Source organism: Betta splendens, chromosome 4 (genome assembly GCF_900634795.4).
Source record: "Betta splendens chromosome 4, fBetSpl5.4, whole genome shotgun sequence".
Taxonomy (NCBI): Eukaryota; Metazoa; Chordata; class Actinopteri; order Anabantiformes; family Osphronemidae; genus Betta; species Betta splendens.
In genome coordinates, this window is record NC_040884.2 from 33,869,462 (window position 1) to 33,888,226 (window position 18,765).

General features: G+C 42.4%; 1 protein-coding gene across 1 annotated transcript in view; it reads right to left on the reverse strand.

The window, feature by feature from the left end:
- slc5a9 (solute carrier family 5 member 9) overlaps window positions 1-18,765 on the reverse strand; it is a 185,704-nt gene that overhangs the window by 75,437 nt on the left and 91,502 nt on the right. Inside the window, exons 4-6 of the mRNA XM_029148717.3 lie at window positions 6,983-7,087; window positions 5,487-5,651; window positions 5,261-5,366 (exon numbers count right to left, since the gene is read on the reverse strand). Coding sequence (XP_029004550.1) covers window positions 5,261-5,366; window positions 5,487-5,651; window positions 6,983-7,087 — 376 coding nt within the window. The remainder of the gene's footprint in view (window positions 1-5,260; window positions 5,367-5,486; window positions 5,652-6,982; window positions 7,088-18,765) is intronic.

Sequence of the window (18,765 nt, forward strand, 5' to 3'; positions counted from 1 at the left end):
TCTGAATTCCTATCTGACTTTGTTTTTAGCACAGATAAAGTCATTGTAGTGGGAGACTTTAACATTCATGTAGATGTTGACAGTAACTGTCTCAGCACTGCTTTTAACTAATTAGTAGACACTATTGGTTTTACTCAGCATGTAGTAAACAAAAAGTTATCATCTGATATTGGATTGGTTTCTGTGTGATGTTTAATGCCTGATCTCTAGATTTGCCAGGAAATTCCTCAAGTTACAAAGGGACTTCAACTTATCACCATGCTTTCCGTTGTGTGAATGTATAAAGTTGAAATACACATACTCACCTTCTGTACTTCTTTTAATCTGTGCAACATACCTATAGGCTATGTCCACCAGCTACAATTAGGTATCCTCATTATTGTATTGCATTTTTAAGTTTTACAATTTTTTAATTAGTAATGTCTAGAGTAAGCCATCTATAATTTGATTTTGCTCGCGTTTATTTTTTGTGTATGTTTAGTGTTTACTTGGTGTTACATAAGACAAGACCAGTCATGATGTATAAGACCTTAAAATTCTATGCATTTAATATTGCTGTTTAACCATTCTGACTTCTCTGCTTATTTGAGTGTCAAAGTGATCATTACATGTGTACTTGTTTTATGGTGTGATGGAACTTTGAGCTTGATAAAAAGAGGAAAGCTTAGTTATCGCAGATTTAGGAGCGATCCAAATCAAATAGTTTGATACCTGATCTGAAGAGATGGAACTCTCACCACTGGTTGAACTTATTTCTCCGCCCTGCAATGACCACTGCCCCAGGGGTATTTAAACCAGTGACACCCTAGTGGAATCAGATTTCCCTCTATCTTCAAACTTCTTTCACCTTTTCTTTTTGCGTCGCATTACTTTTCTTTATTTTCCTTTGTTCTTAAATTTTGTAACCCTAAGTTAAACTTAACACTTAAACACGAACGAACAACGATTTTTGTTACGTCAGAAAGTCATCAAGAAACTCTGCAAAACTGAAACTATTACAAACAGTCATTAGTTGACTCGCTATTTTTGATCAAACTAATTAAATTAGATTCCAGCCCATTTCCCTTTTGGGCTAGTTTAAGCAGCGCTGACACTTTGAAACACCTTAGAAAGTCCAGCCTGGCTGACTGTTACTTTGCTGACCCTGAGCCATCATCACCCACGGTGATGATTCCTGGCCCAGAGGCTGTGGCACGTGGATCAGAGAGGGCATGCTTGCACAACCAATCCGGTAACCGCTTGCTCCAAACTAAGGCAAAACGAACATCTCTAATCCTCTGAGAATTCTGGTGTTTCTCAAAGCGCTAAAATTGAACATTCCAAATTGATTAGTTATCCTTAGATTTGCATTAGTTAGAGACAAATACTCTTTTCGCATGATCAAAGCCATCACACACTTAGGTCTTGACCATTCCTTGTGCTTTCACTCATTGATTCATTTGTTGTTGATCATCATATTCTGATTGTTTTCTCAGTTTCTGTTCTGTTTGTTTGAGTATTTCCATATTATGTTATTCATATATCCAGCAGTGTTAGATTGATAAAACGTTAAAAGGAATCTGGTTTTGTGTGCATTGTTCTTCAGATTTAAACAGAGGTCACTGAACCACGACAAGAATTCACGGCATAAGAGACTGATTTGGTTTTATCACAAGAAAGTTGTTATTGTTGTTCATAACTAGTAACTCATTGAATTGACATCTGGCGTTGACTAGATTGATACAAGCATGGTTTCAGCTTTAAAACAAACCGGGTGCCCCAACTTTGAGGTATATTAATGTTTCTGCATTAATATCAAACCATTAATAATTTAAATCCGCTACACAGTCAACTTAATCCTTATGAACAGGTTGACTGTCTTGTAGATGATGCTGCTGCTTCTCAACGAACAATGTTAGACACAGTGGCTCCTCCTCTGAAGAAGTCTGTGAATCAGAGGAGCCCAGGAGCTGACAACTAGAAAGGCAGTGGCTTTCTAAAAAAATAAATGTAAACTGCATTGCATGGAAGGAAAGTTTAATAATATATAAAAATGCACAAAAAAACCCCAGGTTTCTTTTCAGCACTGTAGCCAGGCTGACTAAGAGTCATAGCTGTGTTGAGCTTACTATCCCATTAAATCCCAACAGCAATGACTTTATGAACTACTTTACTAATAAAAATATCACCATTAGAGAAGATATTCAGCAGCTACTTGCTCCAAATGACAGAAATCACTGTCTACTGTAGATCCAACAACTTCAATTCATTTACCAAGTCCTCTGTCCCAGTTTTTGCTTAGTTTTTGAGTTTTTGCTCCATAACTCATATAGATTTAACTTCAAAAATTAACTCTTCCATGTCGTCCACTTGTCTTTTAGACTCAATCCCTACCAGATTACTCAAAGAAGTTCTACCTTTAATCAGCTTGCCCATAATAAATCAAATCAACCAATCTTTACATACTGTATAGACTATGCACCACAAGCTTTTAAGATGGCTGTGGCCAAACCTTTATTGAAAAAGCCTACTCTGGACCCTAAAGTACTAGCCAACTATAGGCCCATTTCAAATGTATTCTTTATCTATAAGATTGTTGAAAAAATTGGAGCTAAACAATTATCTGACCACTTGAGTAGGAATAACCTGTATGAAGACTTTCAGTCAGGATTTAGAAAACACCATCGCACAGAAACAGATCTGGTTAGAGTCACTAATGATCTTCTCTTAGCTTCAGACAATGGCCTGGTCTCTGTCCTTGTCCTGTTAGATCTTAGTGCTGCAATTGATACATTGATCATAACATTCTAATACAGAGATTAGAACACAGAATCGGAATTAAAAGAACAGCACTGTGATGGTTGTAATCATATTTGTTGAACAGATTAAAGTTTGTTCATGTTAATGACAAATTCTCCATGTTCACAAGGATTAGCTATAGATTACCACATGGTTCTGTGCTTGGTCCAATTCTGTTCAGTCTATACATGTCTCCTCTAGGTGATATTATTAGGAAGAATTCTATAAAATTTCATTGTTATGCAGATGATCTGTCCTTGGAGCCTAATGAAACAGAACAACTAGTCAAAATTCAAAGACATCAAATCCTGGATGTTAGAAAACTTTCTTCAACTAAATTCAGATAAAACCGAGGGTCTTATTATTGATCCTTAAAAATCACAGAGACACTGTTGAGTCAGATAGTTACTTTGGATGACATAACATTACCTTCAGATTCTACTGTAAGGAACCTTGTTGTCGTCTTTGACCAGCATCTCTGTTTCACATTGTATATTAAAAAAATCTCCAGAACCACCTACTTTTATTTTAGAAATATAGCTAAAATCAGAAGCATCTTCTCAGAGTTATGCAGAGAAACTGATCCATGCATTTGTTACCTGTAGACTGGACTACTGTAACTCCTTACTCGTAGGATGTCCTAAAAGCTCCTTAAAACATCTCCAGCTATTTCAGAATACTGCAGCCAGAGTTCTGATGGGACTTAGAAAGAGAGATCACATTTCTCCTAGCTTCTCTGCACTGGCCGCCTGTAAAATGTAGGATAGAATTTAAAATTCACCTACTCACCTACAAAGCACCTAATGCTCCTTCTTATCTTAAAGACCTCATAGTTCCTTATGCTCCAGGAGAAAGCTTCGCTCTCAGAGTGCTGAGCCACTTGTGGTTCCTAGAGTTATTAAATGTAGAATGTGAGCCAGAGCTTTTAGCTACCAAGCTCCTCTCTGTGGAAACAGCTCCCTGTTCAGGTTTGAGAAGCTGACACACTCTCCACCTTTAAGATCAGGCTTAAAACCTTCTTTTTTGATAAGGCTTATAGAGATGGTTCAGGTCACTGGCAATGATTGCTAGTCACAGGAACCATCTCTTAGTTAAGCTGCAATAGACATAGACACACTGAGGTCCTCTGTCTCCTTCTAACTCTTCTATTCAATAACCTTCGACCATTATTCCATGTTTAACTAACCTTGTCTTTTTCTTTTCAGTAGTTGCGCTTCTCCCACCCTCTCTTCCTCCCACTCTGTCCTCACCTACGGGTATCACTGGACTCAGAGCTGTGATGGGCAGCTGCTTCCTTGTTAGAGAGGAAGTTTTTCCTCTCCACTGATGCTGGTAAATTGTAATTATTACAATTAAAGGCTTGCTGTATGTGGTAAGCCTTACCTTTACAAGATAAGGCTTAAGACCTTAGGGATTAAGAGATGCCTTGAGATAACTTTGTTGTGATTTGGCGCTATATAAATAAAATCGAATTGAATTGAATTCGTGGTGAGGTCCAACGTTGCGTGCATGTGTCGTGTGCATGTCTGCACTTTTGGATCAGCTGATCTCGTTGTGATCAGCTGATTCTCGTCCTGAGGCGGCAGCGGTTTAAGCTGGCGGTTTCCTGCCGAGTGGCTGGGAGTAAATGGGTGATCAGGCCCGTTGTCTGTAGCAATGTCCACGCTGGTTCAGCTGCTCGCTGCGGTGGGAGCTCCGAGGTGTGCCAGGGGTAGAGGGGAAGATGGACGAAGGTGACAATGAGGAGCGAGGAGAACAAAAGAGGCAAGTCTTTGGGGAGAGCAGCTTTTTATAACTTTGTTTTTGGTCACGCATGTCTCATCGTGTGGTCTAGTCAGGATGGTTGACGTCCAAGTTCTTCCACCATTTGTCGCTTGTATCACCGGGGAATCTGGACGTCTCAGCGGGGTAGCCAGGTATGGTTCTCCGCCTGGCGCCTGGTTTTGTTGCTCAAATCTCTCAATTCTTTTTGTTTCAACTCACTACAACCAGGATGAAGGCTGTACATGCAGACGGCAGTGATTGCTCTGTATGATAATATGGGACCTTAATAATGATTCTATTAATAACAGTTCGTGCACATGAGGTCTCCCAACACAGTCCTTACTGTGCCTAAAGCCACATCTTTCAAAACATGGTTTTACTAAAGAATCAAGCTTCCTTATGTGGAAACAGTTCACAATTTAGTTTAAGATAAGTCTTACTTTATTAAAATTGTTTTATCTGCATTTAACCCATACACAAGGAGAAGCAGCTCAGGAAGCTAGTGTGTCTCACTCAAGGACACACCTGGTGGCATGAAATGTGTTTGAACAGGTGACCTTCTAATTAAAACTGATAGTTGAATAGTGAAGTTATATGTTAGTCCTTATTATAATGTTTTTACCAACATCCACCAATGCTAATATTACTAGTCAAACTTGCATTTATTTATTTATTATTTATCGGGTGTGTTTTAATGTGCAAAGGTTTGTGTGTTTACCTGCCACAGTGTAAGCAGCAGTGACCAGCAGCAGTATGCATGTGGAAAGATAGAGATCCCAGCCCAATGATACCTGGATGAACAATGCTCCTGAAAATATATCTGTCTGCATCACATACACACCACAATGAACAAACAAACAGACAAACACCACAAACAAACAATGTTTTTGATTTAATCTTATTTGTGGGTTGATTGTTTTACGTATTACGTGAGTGTGTCTTACAGATATTTTGGTGAAGATGTAGAGAATGAGGGACAAAATAGACATGGATATGCGTATTCTCTGTCCTCCAAAGCGTTTGGCCAAATACTCAGGCATGGTTACAACACCAGCAGAGATGTAGACAGGGATGAAGATCCAACCCAGAGCCACCAGGACCCATGATGCCTGCACAGATGCATTTGCTTTTACTTTGTTTTCAGTAAAATAAATACACTGACAATTTAAATAAATAAATATAATAAAAAAATAGAGGCACAGTGGACTAAAACAAGAAAATGCAGACAAAAGGAAAAAAGAGGCAAAGAGCAAAATTGACTAAGACAGAAATTTGACAAGGCAAAAATAATAATAAAGACAAAAAAAACAAAGTTTTTTACAGCATTTACTGTGATAAATATTCAGATAACAATACAGTCAATGCTGTCTGTTTCCAGCTCTTCCACTAATAAGATGAAGTATAAAGAACTAAGATAAGAGTGAAAATACATTAACAATAGTGTTTTTGTGAATTAAATGAATGGTTGTCCAACACTTTTAAAAAAATTGTGCTTTTGTGAAAAGTTCCTTAAATCTGGTCAATGATCAATGTAACCAGAAGCATCTAGGCTAAATAGTTGTCAAACAAGCATGTCAGTGCGTCTTAAGGACCAGAATCAAGAGCATGGGGCACAGAAGACATTAAGGTAGTTAGGTATATAAGGTATATAATGTTAAGGTATATAAAGTCTGAATTTAAAAAAAAGCAACAAATGACAGATCCTTAATAATATTATTGGTTAGGTGGCATTAAAAAAGTTGCCCTAGAGATTAGGAAAGTCTTTGTTTTGTCTACTGCTACTACATAAAAAAAATAAACTCCCTAACCCCTGAAAAACAAATTGGTCTTTTCTGTGCTGTGCAGATAAACTGTACTTTACAATATGGTGTGTTTTTCTTTCTTTGTCTGCTTCCACTTTAAAAAATGTAAGCAAATGGTTGCCTATCACAGACCTGTGTTTGTTCAATGGTAATTTGTTGAACCTCGATATAGGTAAATATAGTACATAATATAGTATATATCTCATATATATATTGAATTTACTTCTATTAAAAAAGGTAACCTATTTTTTGCTTTTTCCTGTCAGGGGTCGCACAGTTGTTTTAGCAAGTTTTTACACTGGGTGCCCTTCTTGATGCAACCCCTCTATTTATCTAGGACAGGGGTGGGTAGCCCTGGTCCTCGAGTGCCACAGTCCTGCTTGTTTTCCAACTCTCCCTGCTGATTGCCTTGATCAGGTGTGTCAGTTAGCTGCTGATTTACTGAACACACCTGGTCAAGGTGATCAGTATTAGCTGGGAAAAGGAGAGTTGGAAAACCAGCAGCACTGTGGCTTTGGAGGACCAGGGTTGCCACCCCGATCTAGGCTCAATCAGGACTGGCACGTAGCTAGATTTGAACCTGCAACTTAAAAAAAGCTTTTTTTAATTATTTGTATACAGCGGACGGTGTACCTTACATTCCATTCAAATCCCCCAACTGCGAGTCCTCCAGCTGCTCCTGTTCCCGCAAGACCAATGAACAGCCCACTGCCGACATTACTGGACATCAAAGATGCTCCAATCTGTAAAAAGAAAATGATTGCGTACTCCATTAAGTTTGTTGGCAATTGACAACAAACACTATTCAATTCAATTCAATTCAATTTTATTTATATAGCGCCAAATCACAACAAACTTATTTCAAGGCACTTTACAAAGTAAGGTTTAAAACCTCACAACTAAACCCAACAAATCCCACATACAGCAAGCATTTAATTTGACAGCAACAGTGGAGAGGAAAAACTCCCTCTCTAACGAGGAAGAAACCTCCAGCAGAACCAGACTGGATGTGGGCGGCCATCTGCCTCGACCGGTTGGGGTGAGAGGATAGAGAGATAGAAAAGCACAGTAACAGCAACAAGCAACAACAAGCAACAACAGAGCACAGGCAGGATGGTAGGACCAGGGACTGGATGCAGGCAGGATGGTTGGATCCGCAGCTGCCCATCACAGACACCAAACTTTGAGTCCAATGATACCTGTAGGTGAGGACAGAGAGGGAGAAAGAGTGGGGGGAGGAGAGAAGCACAACTACTGGACAGAAAGAGACAAGGTTAGTTAAACATGGGACAATGATGGGAGGTTATTGCACAGAAGAGGTAGAAGGAAACAGAGGAGCTCAGTGTATAAATTAAGTCCCCCAGCAGTCTATGTCTATTGCAGCTTAAATAAGAGATGGTTCCTGTGACTAACAATCGTTGCCAGTGACCTGAACCATCTCTAACTAGAAGCTTTATCAAAAAGGAAGGTTTTAAGCCTAATCTTAAAAGTGGAGAGTGTGTCAGCTTCTCGAACCTGAAGAGAGAGCTGGTTCCAGAGGAGAGGAGCTTGGTAGCTAAAAGCTCTGCCCCCCGTTCTACATTTAAACACTCTAGGAACCACAAGTAGCCCAGCGCTCTGAGAACGAAGTGTTCTGCTGGGAGCATAAGGAACTATGAGGTCTTTAAGATAAGCAGGAGCTTTATCATTGAGAACTTTGTAGGTGAGTAGGAGAATTTTAAATTCTATCCTACATTTTACAGGCAGCCAGTGCAGAGAAGCTAATGTAGGAGAAATGTGATCTCTCTTTCTAACTCCTGTCAGAACAGAAGATGTAGGCTTTTTAAGGAGCTGTTAGGACATCCTATGAGTAAGGAGTTACAGTAGTCCAGCCTAGAGGTAACAAATGCATGGATCAGTTTCTCTGCATCACTCTGAGAGAGGATGCTTCTGATTTTAACTATATTTCTAAAATGGAAGTAAGCGGTTCTGGAAATTTGTTTAATGTATGATGTAAAAGAGAGATCCTGGTCAAAGATGAGACCAAGGTTCCTCACAGTAGAATCTGAAGCTAATGTTATGCCATCCAGGGTGGCTATCTGACTCAATAGTGTGTCTCTCAGATTTTTAGGCCCAACAATAAGAATTTCAGTTTTATCTGAATTTAGTTGAAGGAAGTTTTGGGACATGCAGGATTTGAAGTCTTTTAAACAACCCTGAATTTTGACTAGTTGATCTGTTTCATTTGGTTCCAAGGACATGTATAGCTGAGTATCATCTGCGTAAAAATTAAAATTAATAGAATGCTTTCTAATAATCTCACCTAGAGGAGACATGTATAGGCTAAACAGAATTGGACCAAGCACAGAACCCTGTGGTACTCCATAGCTAATCCTTGTGCATGTGGAGAATTCCTCATTAACATGAACAAACTGGAATCTGTTCAACAAATAGGATTTAAACCATCCCAATGCTGTTCCATTAATCCCGATTCTATGTTCTAGTTTCTGTAATAGAGTGTTATGATCAATTGTATCAAATGCAGCACTAAGATCTAACAGGACAAGGACAGAAACTAGACCATTGTCTGAAGCTAATAGGAGATCATTAGTGACTCTAACCAGAGCTGTTTCTGTGCTATGATGTTTTCTAAATCCTGACTAAAAATATTCGTACAGGTTATTCCCACTCAGGTGGTCAGATAATTGTTTAGCCACGATTTTTTCCAGAATCTTGGAAATAAAGGGTAAATTTGAAATGGGCCTATAGTTGGCTAGTTCTCCAGGGTCCAGGGTTGTTTTTTTTCAATAGAGGTTTGAGCACAGCCGCCTTAAAAGCCTGTGGTACATAGCCTAGATTTAAAGATTGGTTGATTTGATTTAATATGGACGAGCTGATTAAAGGTAGAACTTCTTTGAGTAAATTGGTTGGAATTGGATCCAAAAGACAAGTGGACGACTTGGAAGAGTTGATTATTGAGGTTAACACCATATGAGTTATGGGGAAGAAGCTGTCTAGGTAAGACAGAGGATTTGGTATATTTAAAGTTGATGGATCTAGACCGTGCTTTCTGTCATTTGGAAGAAGTCGCTGCTGAATGTTTTTTCTAATGATGATAATTTTATTAGTACAGTAGTTCATAAAGTCATTGCTGCTGAGATTTAAGGGGATAGTAGACTCAACACAGCTATGACTCTTTGTCAGCCCGGCAACAGTGCTGAAAAGAAACCTGGGGTTGTTTTTGTTTTCCTCAATTAGGGAGGAATAATATGTTTTTCTAGCAGCACAAAGTACTTTTTTATATTTTATTTACATTAGACTGTCCTTCCATGCAATGCAGTTTACATTTATTTTGTTGGAACGCCACTGTCTTTCTAGTTGTCTGGTCCATACATGCTAATGTGTTGCTACTACTCGATCAGCAGGTGAGAAATACTTGGACGGTTTGACAAAGATTTAGTTTTTTTTTCAACTAAACTGCCTGCCAAAGCAAGGGCATTATCAAATTAATGTGCCTGTCAGCGGCGAAGACATCAACTCTATTCAGTCACTCTTCAGTCCCTGCTGCTGTCTCCTTCCCAGTTCACACACCTAGAGTGTCCTAACGACTGTCGATGAATGTGTTTCCAGATTGACTGGTGATGCCGCACTGGTTGCTCTCAGTTACAGCAGCTGTTTGAAGCAGTGAATAGCGAGTTAGCTGTCCTTGTCGATGCCTTGACCATCTTTTATTTCTGTAAACAATCTAAACAGTTTTTATAGTTTTACAAGACGTAATATGACACTTACGTTTGATCGTTGCTCGTATTCCATTTATGGCAGTAAAAAGAACGAGGACTGAACAAGTATGCTATGGCTACGATCTTCTGTCAATAAAATAGAAAATTTTAAACCTCTGAGCCCTGACATTTATGTCTTCTTTGGATTAAAAAACAAACGTTGAATGTTCTCAAATAATATAATATTGCCGCCCTCTGCGGCGCCCAGTGTTTTTTTTCCATTGAAAACGTGGGTGTTACGGGTGGCTGACCCCTGGTCTAGATCATCCTTATTCACTTTTTTAAATTGGAGCAGCTTGTCTGCCACAAATCGAACGCTGCACGCGGGAGGGCACACCGTTCAGCTTCTTATTTTTGGTTTTAAACAGCCATAACTTACTTACGTAGATAACTATACTAAATACTATAATGGCCCGCCAAAGGCGTCCAGCGGTTTGTGGTCTTGGGGATCCATGCACTAAATATTACGGCAATGTTATCTCGTGGGTCAAATGATAATGATGAGATGCTGTTTTTCCAATAATTTAAATTGAAAGAGTGCTCCCACTGAGACTCGAACCCGGGACGAAAAAGGTTTGCAGCCACACTTCTTAACCATTAGGCCACCTATGACTTGAAAAGTGGCAGTTATAGAAGAGGCTATATGACACATTCAACTACAATGTTGTAGGACCAAATATGGGAGTCAATCGCCATCTACAGGTCAAAAGGACGTAACACACTTCCTCATGTAGTGCTAACAAGGTGCTGACGCGTCGGACACACAGTACTTTTAACTGCTGCTATTGTATATACTGAAGAAAATATGGGTTGTTTCAGCTGATAACTTATAATACACAAAATGCCACAAGCAATTCAAACCATGTGAAAACAAGTACACAATAATAAAGGGACTTATGTCCTGCATCTTCCCTGCCATTGTTGTTTAACAGCGTGACACAAATGAATGAATGAACGATCTGTAAGGATCCAAATGAACGAATCGCGAACAAACTGGAGTGCTTCTTGTTCGCTACAGAGCCTGAGCTGTGAACAATGACAGATGAACGAAACCATGCAGCCCAAGCTTATTTTGACAATAAGTGAGACTTTTAAAGAAAAAAGTAACAATAGGTTCTCTAATATGTTTACATAATGCATTTATTTTGTCCAAACTGTGACATTATTATTATTATTATTATTATTATTATTATTATTATTATTATTATTATTATTATTATTATTATTATTATTATTATTATTATTATAACACAAAATCAAAATGTTGATATAATAAAAACACAAATCATTATATACACAGTAACACTATACACATCTACAAGAATCACAGAGTACTAATTAATTATGATTCAATGAATAAATAATGTATGTCGGGTGTCAGGTGACAAATAATTGAAATTCCGATATCAGACATTCTTCGTTTTCGTGTTTCTTAGTCCACACAGCCGTGTAGCTGAGCTACAGCTGTCAAGTGACAAATGAACAAACGATCCGTAAGGATGTAATGCTTGCTGCTCACCACAGAGCCTGAGGGGCCTGGCTGTCACATGACAAAAGAATGAATTCCTGAGGAAGGACGTTCAGTTGAGTGAGTCGTGAACAAATCACTTGTTTCCTGTCCTGCTGACTGAGCTTAAGCAGCTGCTGCCATGTGGCAAGAGAAGGTACTGCATGAAAATGAAAGATCGTTCACTGAGAAGACTTGTTCCTCCCGAGTCATATAAAAGATTAGTTCATATTGAATGATTCAATCATTAACGAGAGTTCACTGATCCACATAGATGTGTGTCAAATAGCTTGGGAAAAGGTACAGCAAGCCACACATAGTTAAACCAGTCAACTGAATTGCTTTTGTCCTTGACGAGGGAGAAGTGTAATTTGAACTTTGTCCACTATAAATGTCTATAAAGAATAGCATAGGAGAGGATAACATTGGCAATAATTGGTACAAAGATTATGGAAAACACTGGGGAATTGTCAGGATCCCAGAATTCTGTTTCTCTTGCTCCCCTGTTGTAGTCACACCTGCTGTTCTGTCCTGGACCACACCCATTTCCTCTTTGCAATTATCCGGGTAAACATCCGGCTCTGAACTCTCACATCATGAAGGCTTTTGAGAGGCGGATCCTGGACTCCCTGCGTTCTCTGGTCAAATCCTCAGTCGACCCTCTCCAGTTTGCATATCAACCCCATCTAGGAGTGGATGACGCCATCATACATCTGCTCCATCGCACCTACAACCACCTGGACAAGCCTGGCGCCTCAGTGAGGATCAAGTTCTTTGATTTCTCCAGTGCACTTAACACCATCCAACCTGCGCTGCTGGGAGAGAAACTGAAGGACATGCAGATTGAGCCCCCCCTGATCTCATGGATCATGGACTACCTCACCAACTGCCCCCAGTACGCCTGCTTGCAGAACTATGTGTCTGACACCGTGGTCTGCAGCACAGGAGCTCCACAGGGGACAGTCCTGTCTCCCTTCCCCTTCACCCTGTACACTTTAGACCTCCAGAAGTTCTCTGATGACTCTGCTATTGTAGGACATATCCAGGATGGTGATGTCACAGAGTATCAGGGAGTGGTGGACAGCTTTGTGGACTGGTGTGGACAGGACCACCTCCAACTGAACATCAGTAAAACTAAGGAGCTGGTGATTGACTCACCCATCTCACTATTAAAAATGAAGAGGTGGAGGTGGTGACCCAGTACAAATACCTGGGAGTGTAAACAGAACTCCTCAGCTGTGTACAAGAAGGCTCAGAGCAGAATGTATTTCCTGAGGAGGCTCAGGTCCTTTAACGTCTGCAGCACCATGCTGAGGATGTTCTATGACTCTGTGGTGGCTAGTGTTGTGTTTTATGCTGTGGTCTGCGGGGGGAACGGCATGAATGTATAATCCCCAACTGAACTGGAGAAGCGGGGAGATAAAGGAGTAGAGGCCGGAATGCGCCCGTTTGTGTTTGCACCCAGACACCGCCCAACCGACCAGTCCCATGACTACTTCCGCCGAGCCAGAACCAGAGGTGGTTGACTTGGCGGGAGTTCCCGAATGCTACTGTGATCTTTGACAGGTTTTCAGCAAAAGGAAAGCCACCTCATTATCGCCTCATTGCCTGCACGATTGTGCAATTAACCTTCGACCAGGGTCTGTTCCTCCCAAGTGGCGATTACTCCAGTTGTCTCTTAAAGAAAGGGAGGCAATGAAGGAGTACCTGGATAACGCCCTAGCCGCCGGTCTCATCCGACTGTCATCACCACCGGCAGGGGCAGGATTCTTCTTTGTCAGCAAGAAGGACGGTCCCCTGTGTCCCTGTATTGATTACCACGGTCTCAATGAGGTGACGGTCAGAGACTCCTTTGCTTACATCAGCCTTTGAACTGCTTTCAGAAGCTAAGATCTTCACCAAGCTAGACCTCAGTAATGCATACCACCTGGTCAGGATTAAGGAAGGAGATAAATGGAAAATGGTCTTTAACACTCCTAACAGCCATTTTGAATACCTAGGTATGCCCATCGGACTGACCAACGCTCCCGCAGTCTTCCAGGGCTTGGTAAACTACGTCCTTAGCTCTATGTTAAACCACTCTTTATTTGTATATTTTGATGACATTCTCATCTTTTCCAAATCCAAAGAAGAACACCAGTGTCATATCTGGCAGGTGCTCTCCATTCTCGGCTTTATTATCTCTTGAGGACGGATTACGATGGACCCTGCCAAGACCAGGGCGGTGGAGGACCGGCCTATTCTGCAGAACCGGTGGGATGTCCAGCGCTTCTTGGGATTTGCTAACTTTTACCGCAGGTTTGTTTGCAGATTCAGCTTCGTCGCTGCTCCCCTACATACACTCATCTCTTCCAAGAGCCACTTCCAATGGACCACTGAGGCTGACAGGGTTTTCCGCAATCTCAAATAGAGCTTCACATCCACTCACGTGCTTCAGCTGCCAGACCCTACTCGCCAATTCGTGGTAGAGGTGAACGCTTCCAGCTCGGGCATCAGAGCAGTTATCTCACTATCTCACTCTCTCCGCACTGCCAAACTCCAGGCAAGCCCGCTGGTTCCTGTTCTTTGATCAATTTAACTTTCATTTATCTTACTGTCCAGGTTCAAAGAACGGGAAACCGGACACTCTCAGATATCCACGAGTCAGTTCATGAACCCGAAGAACCCCAGTTGATCCTCCCGACTGGCTGCGTCATCGGGGCGGTCACCTGGCCAATTGAGGCTCGAGTCCAGGAAGCCATCCGATCTATTCCTACAGTGCCTGTGGGTCCACCTAACCGGTTGTTTAGTCCCCCAGAGCTTTATGGGGGGGGTCATACATTCAGCCCACGCATTCGCCTTTGTAGTTGGAGAACGGTCACTTCCGTTTTTTTGTTCATCCATGTGTTTCACTACTTTGACTTTGCATCATGTCTTCTCCCAACTGTTTCCTATCAGTAATCAGCCTGTGTATATAATCACCAGTGCTCAACTTAGTTCCCCTCTAGATCATTGTGTTTATCTGATTTTCTGTAAAGTTACCGGACTTCCTGGGAATTTCCTTGCCTGTACCGAAGCCAAGCCAGACTGATCTGTTGCCAACCTGTCAATTCGTAAGACTTTTGCTGGTTACTCTTCCATGTACTGACCTGCCTGGTAAACGACCAAGATTACTGCATTAAAGCTCTCCTGTCATTTATGTCTTTCTCTGAGCCGTGCATAAGTGCCTGATAATATGTGCTCTCTGTCATTATGGGGAACATCAAATCTCTCTCCAATAAGATGGACAAGCTTACGGCTCTAACTCATCTTTAGTACCAGGAGTGTAGCCTCATGTGTTTTACGGAGATGTTGGGGAAATGCGAGGAGCACAAATTATAATAATTAGATTTATAGCTCCTGAGTGGAGATACCAATGATGTCTATAATTTCGATTCACAAATTTGGTTATTAGCTTAAATATATATAACTATATGACAAATGTCTATAGTTTGGTAAGTGAAACACTTACTATTATTGATTTAATAATTATTAATTGAATTAACAATTACTTAATTTACGGGGCACCACCCTGTTACCAGGGACCAATAACCAATTTGGAATAGCCAATACAGTCTCAATTGTATTCTAGTTGAAGGGTGAACTCCGTACCATAGCAGACTCAATTCACCAGTGCTGCAAAACCATACAAATAATCACAGACAGTGACCAATTAAATTATGAACGCTTTATTAAACAATTAATATTAACTCTAGTGTCAACACTATCTTGAATAACTCAGCAAATCACAACTTAATGTTATGGTGTGTTCGTCTGGCCGTACTGTATGTGTATGCACGTTACCTGAGATAAGGTGGCACAGCTGCGCGCGTGTGCCGGTGAGCCCTTTGAATGGAGCGCGCGTGTCTGGCGCTCACATGGAACAAAGCGTGTAAAAGAGTGTGAAGTGGGACTAGCGTGGATAAGGCTTGTGGTCACACAAACACGTGGGGCTATATTCTGCGATATAGTCACGTGATCGCGGAAGCGTGCAGTGGTTGAAACGTGCGCTTGGCGCTTGCGGTCCAGTCCGGTCCGGTCCAGGTGTGCGTCGCGGTGATCGCGTCGTGATCAGCTGATGCGGCGGCGAGTGAGGAGGTTACGCTGGCGGTTTCCTGCCGTGTGGCTGGGAGTAGATGGGTGATCAAGCCTGTTCTCTGTGACGACGTTTCCGTTGGTTCAGCTGCTGGCTGCGGTGGAGGCTCCAGGCGTGCCGGTGCAGAGGGAAGCTCCAGGTGGACAGAGAGAAGAACGATCTGCAGTGGTCTTGTGTGCGAGGAGAGAAGGGACCGGGACGAAGTCGGAGAGAAGAAGGTCGGAGAGAACAAGGGACGAGTCTTTGGTTCCGGCAGCTTTATAACCGTGTTTTTGGTCACGCCCGTCCCATTGTGTGATCCAATCAGGACGGTTGACGTCCAAGTTCTTCCGGCTGACGTCCAAGTTCCTCCGCCACCTGTCGCTTGTATCCACGGGGGTTCGGCCTTCGCAGCGGGGAGCCAGGTATGGTTCCCCAATCTGGCGCCTAGTTTTGGCGCTGAGATTTGAAATCTCTTTGTTCTCACTCACTACTATCAGGATGAGGACTTTACATGCAGGCCGCAAAATTTCCTTTGTCTGGGGAGAATGCATGTGGGATCTTAATACTGATTCTGTTAATAACCGATTATACACATGAGGTCCCCCAACAGAGACGTGGCTGAATATATCAACACCAGTGTCAGTGGTCCACCCTTTCGACGTTCACCTAGCACGTGAGGTGCCACACCAGGGATATAAAAAGATGCTGGACCTACTGGATAAGATAAGATAAGATAAGATAAGATAAGATAAGATAAGATAAGATAAGATAAGATAAGATAAGATAAGATAAGATAAGATAAGATAAGATAAGATAAGATAAGATAGTCCTTTATTAATCCCAACCAGGGTGAGGTGCTTCTCAAATAACAAGCCCTGGGTGACCCCTAAACTTAAAGCCCTACTGAACAAGAAGAAGTGGGCTTTTATCTCAGGGGACTGAGAGGAGCAGCAGAGAGTTCAGCATGAGCTCAAGTACAAAATCAGAAAGGCCAAGACGAGCTACAGGAAGTAGCTGGAGGAGAGGCTAGAGCAGCACACCGTCCAAGATGTGTGGAAGGGACTGAAGACCATCTATGGCCATGGAGAGAAGAACGGCATGGGCTCTGCTGATGGTGACCTGGACCTGGCCAATGAGCTGAATCTGTTCTTCAGCAGATTTGACTCAAGCCATTCTCCTTTTACTTCACAAGTCTCCAGTCCAGCAGCAGCACCCACCCCCTTATTTTTACACCTCTCCACACCACCCCCTTCCAAACCAGAGCCGCCCTGCCCACATCACCCCCCCCCCCCCCCTCCATAAGCAGCAACTTCAGACCAGGTAAGGAAACAACTAAAGCGGCTTAAGGCAAGGAAAGCTGCAGGTCCAGGCGGCATTAGCCCCAGACTGCTCAGGGACTGTGCTGACCAGCTCTGCTCTGAGGTGGTCACATACATCTTCAACCTGAGTCTGAGCCTGGAGATTATTCCTGAGCTGTGGAAGACCTCCTGTGTGGCTCCTGTGCGCTGAGGAACCAAATCACTACAGACCAGTAGCCTTGACCGCCGACCTGATGAAGACCATGGAGAGACTTGCTGCAGTTTACTTTCAGGCCCAACATCGGAGTGGATGACGCTGTTATGTTACCTGCTGCATTGTGCGCTGACTCTGACCGGGACCACTGTAAAGGGTCATGTTCTTCGACTTCTCCAGCACCTTCAACACCATAGGGCTGGCAGTTCTGAGAGAGAAGCTCAAAGAGGCAAAAGTGGACAAGGAACTGACTGCATGGACTACCTCACCAACCAACCACACTACGTGAGGCTACGCAACTGTGTCCGAGGTGGTGGTTTCCAGCAGTGGGGCCCCTCAGGGGACGGTGCTCTCACCAGTCCTCGGATCGGGTCGGATTTCACATAAAACACCAACAGCTGTCACATCTAGAAGTTCTCAGACGACTCAGCCATCGTTGGTTGTGTGTCCGAGGGGAACGAGCTGGAATACAGGTCAGTCATCAAGGACTTTGTGGACTGGTGCGAGAACAACCACTTGTGCTTAAACACCAATAAGACTAAGGAGATGGTGATTGACTTCCGTAGGAGAAGAACACATCACACAACGGTCCAGGGCTCAGACATAGAGATTGTGGAGAGTTTTAAGAACCTCAACCATAAACTGGACAGGACTAATAACACTGATGCCCTGTACAAGAAGGCCCAAAGTCACCTCCACCTTTTAAGGAGACTGAGGTCCTTTCGAGTGTGCAGGCCCTTGTTAAGGACATTCTTTAACTCTGTGGTAGCCTCTGTCATTCACTATGCTGTACTCTGCTGGGGAGCAGGCAGCACAGACTGGGACAGGAGAAGACTAAACAAGCTGGTGAGGAAGGCCAGCTTTGTCCTGAGGTGCGTAAGAGGAGAATGTTGGCCAAGCTGACATCCATCATTTCATTACTTTCATCCACTGCACCAGACTGTGGGAGCTCTGAGCAACTCCTTCAGTGGCAGACTGATCCAACCACAGTGTAGGAAGGAGCATTACCACAGGTCCTTCATCATCAGAACATTCCTCTTCCTCTGCGCTCACTTTGCAACAAAACAGACGAACTGACCATGCTGCTCAACAAAGACTTTTTGACAGTCTCAACAAAGACTTTTTGACAGAAAAGACAGACTTTTCTACATCCTATGTTTTGTGCTTTACGGAGATGTGGCTGTCCGACTTTGTACCGGACACTGTGCTACAACTCCGGGGATTTCAACTGCACCAAGCGGACAGACGCACAGAGCTTTCCAGGAAAACGAAAGAAGGTGGAATATGCTCCTACATCAACAGCGATGTTATGTTATGTTATGTGTATAAAACTCCCTTCTCACCCTACATGGGTGGTCTCCTCCGCTTTCCAAGCTCGGGTCCTCTACCAGAGGCCAGGAAGTTTGAGGGTCCTAGGACTGCACTTTTATGAACTGAAATGTCGGATGTATTTCCAGGGAGCTGTTTGTAGCCACTCCTCCAGTTTGGGGGTCACTGCCCCCAGTGCTCCGATCACCACAGGCACCACTGTGGTGTAGTATATATACA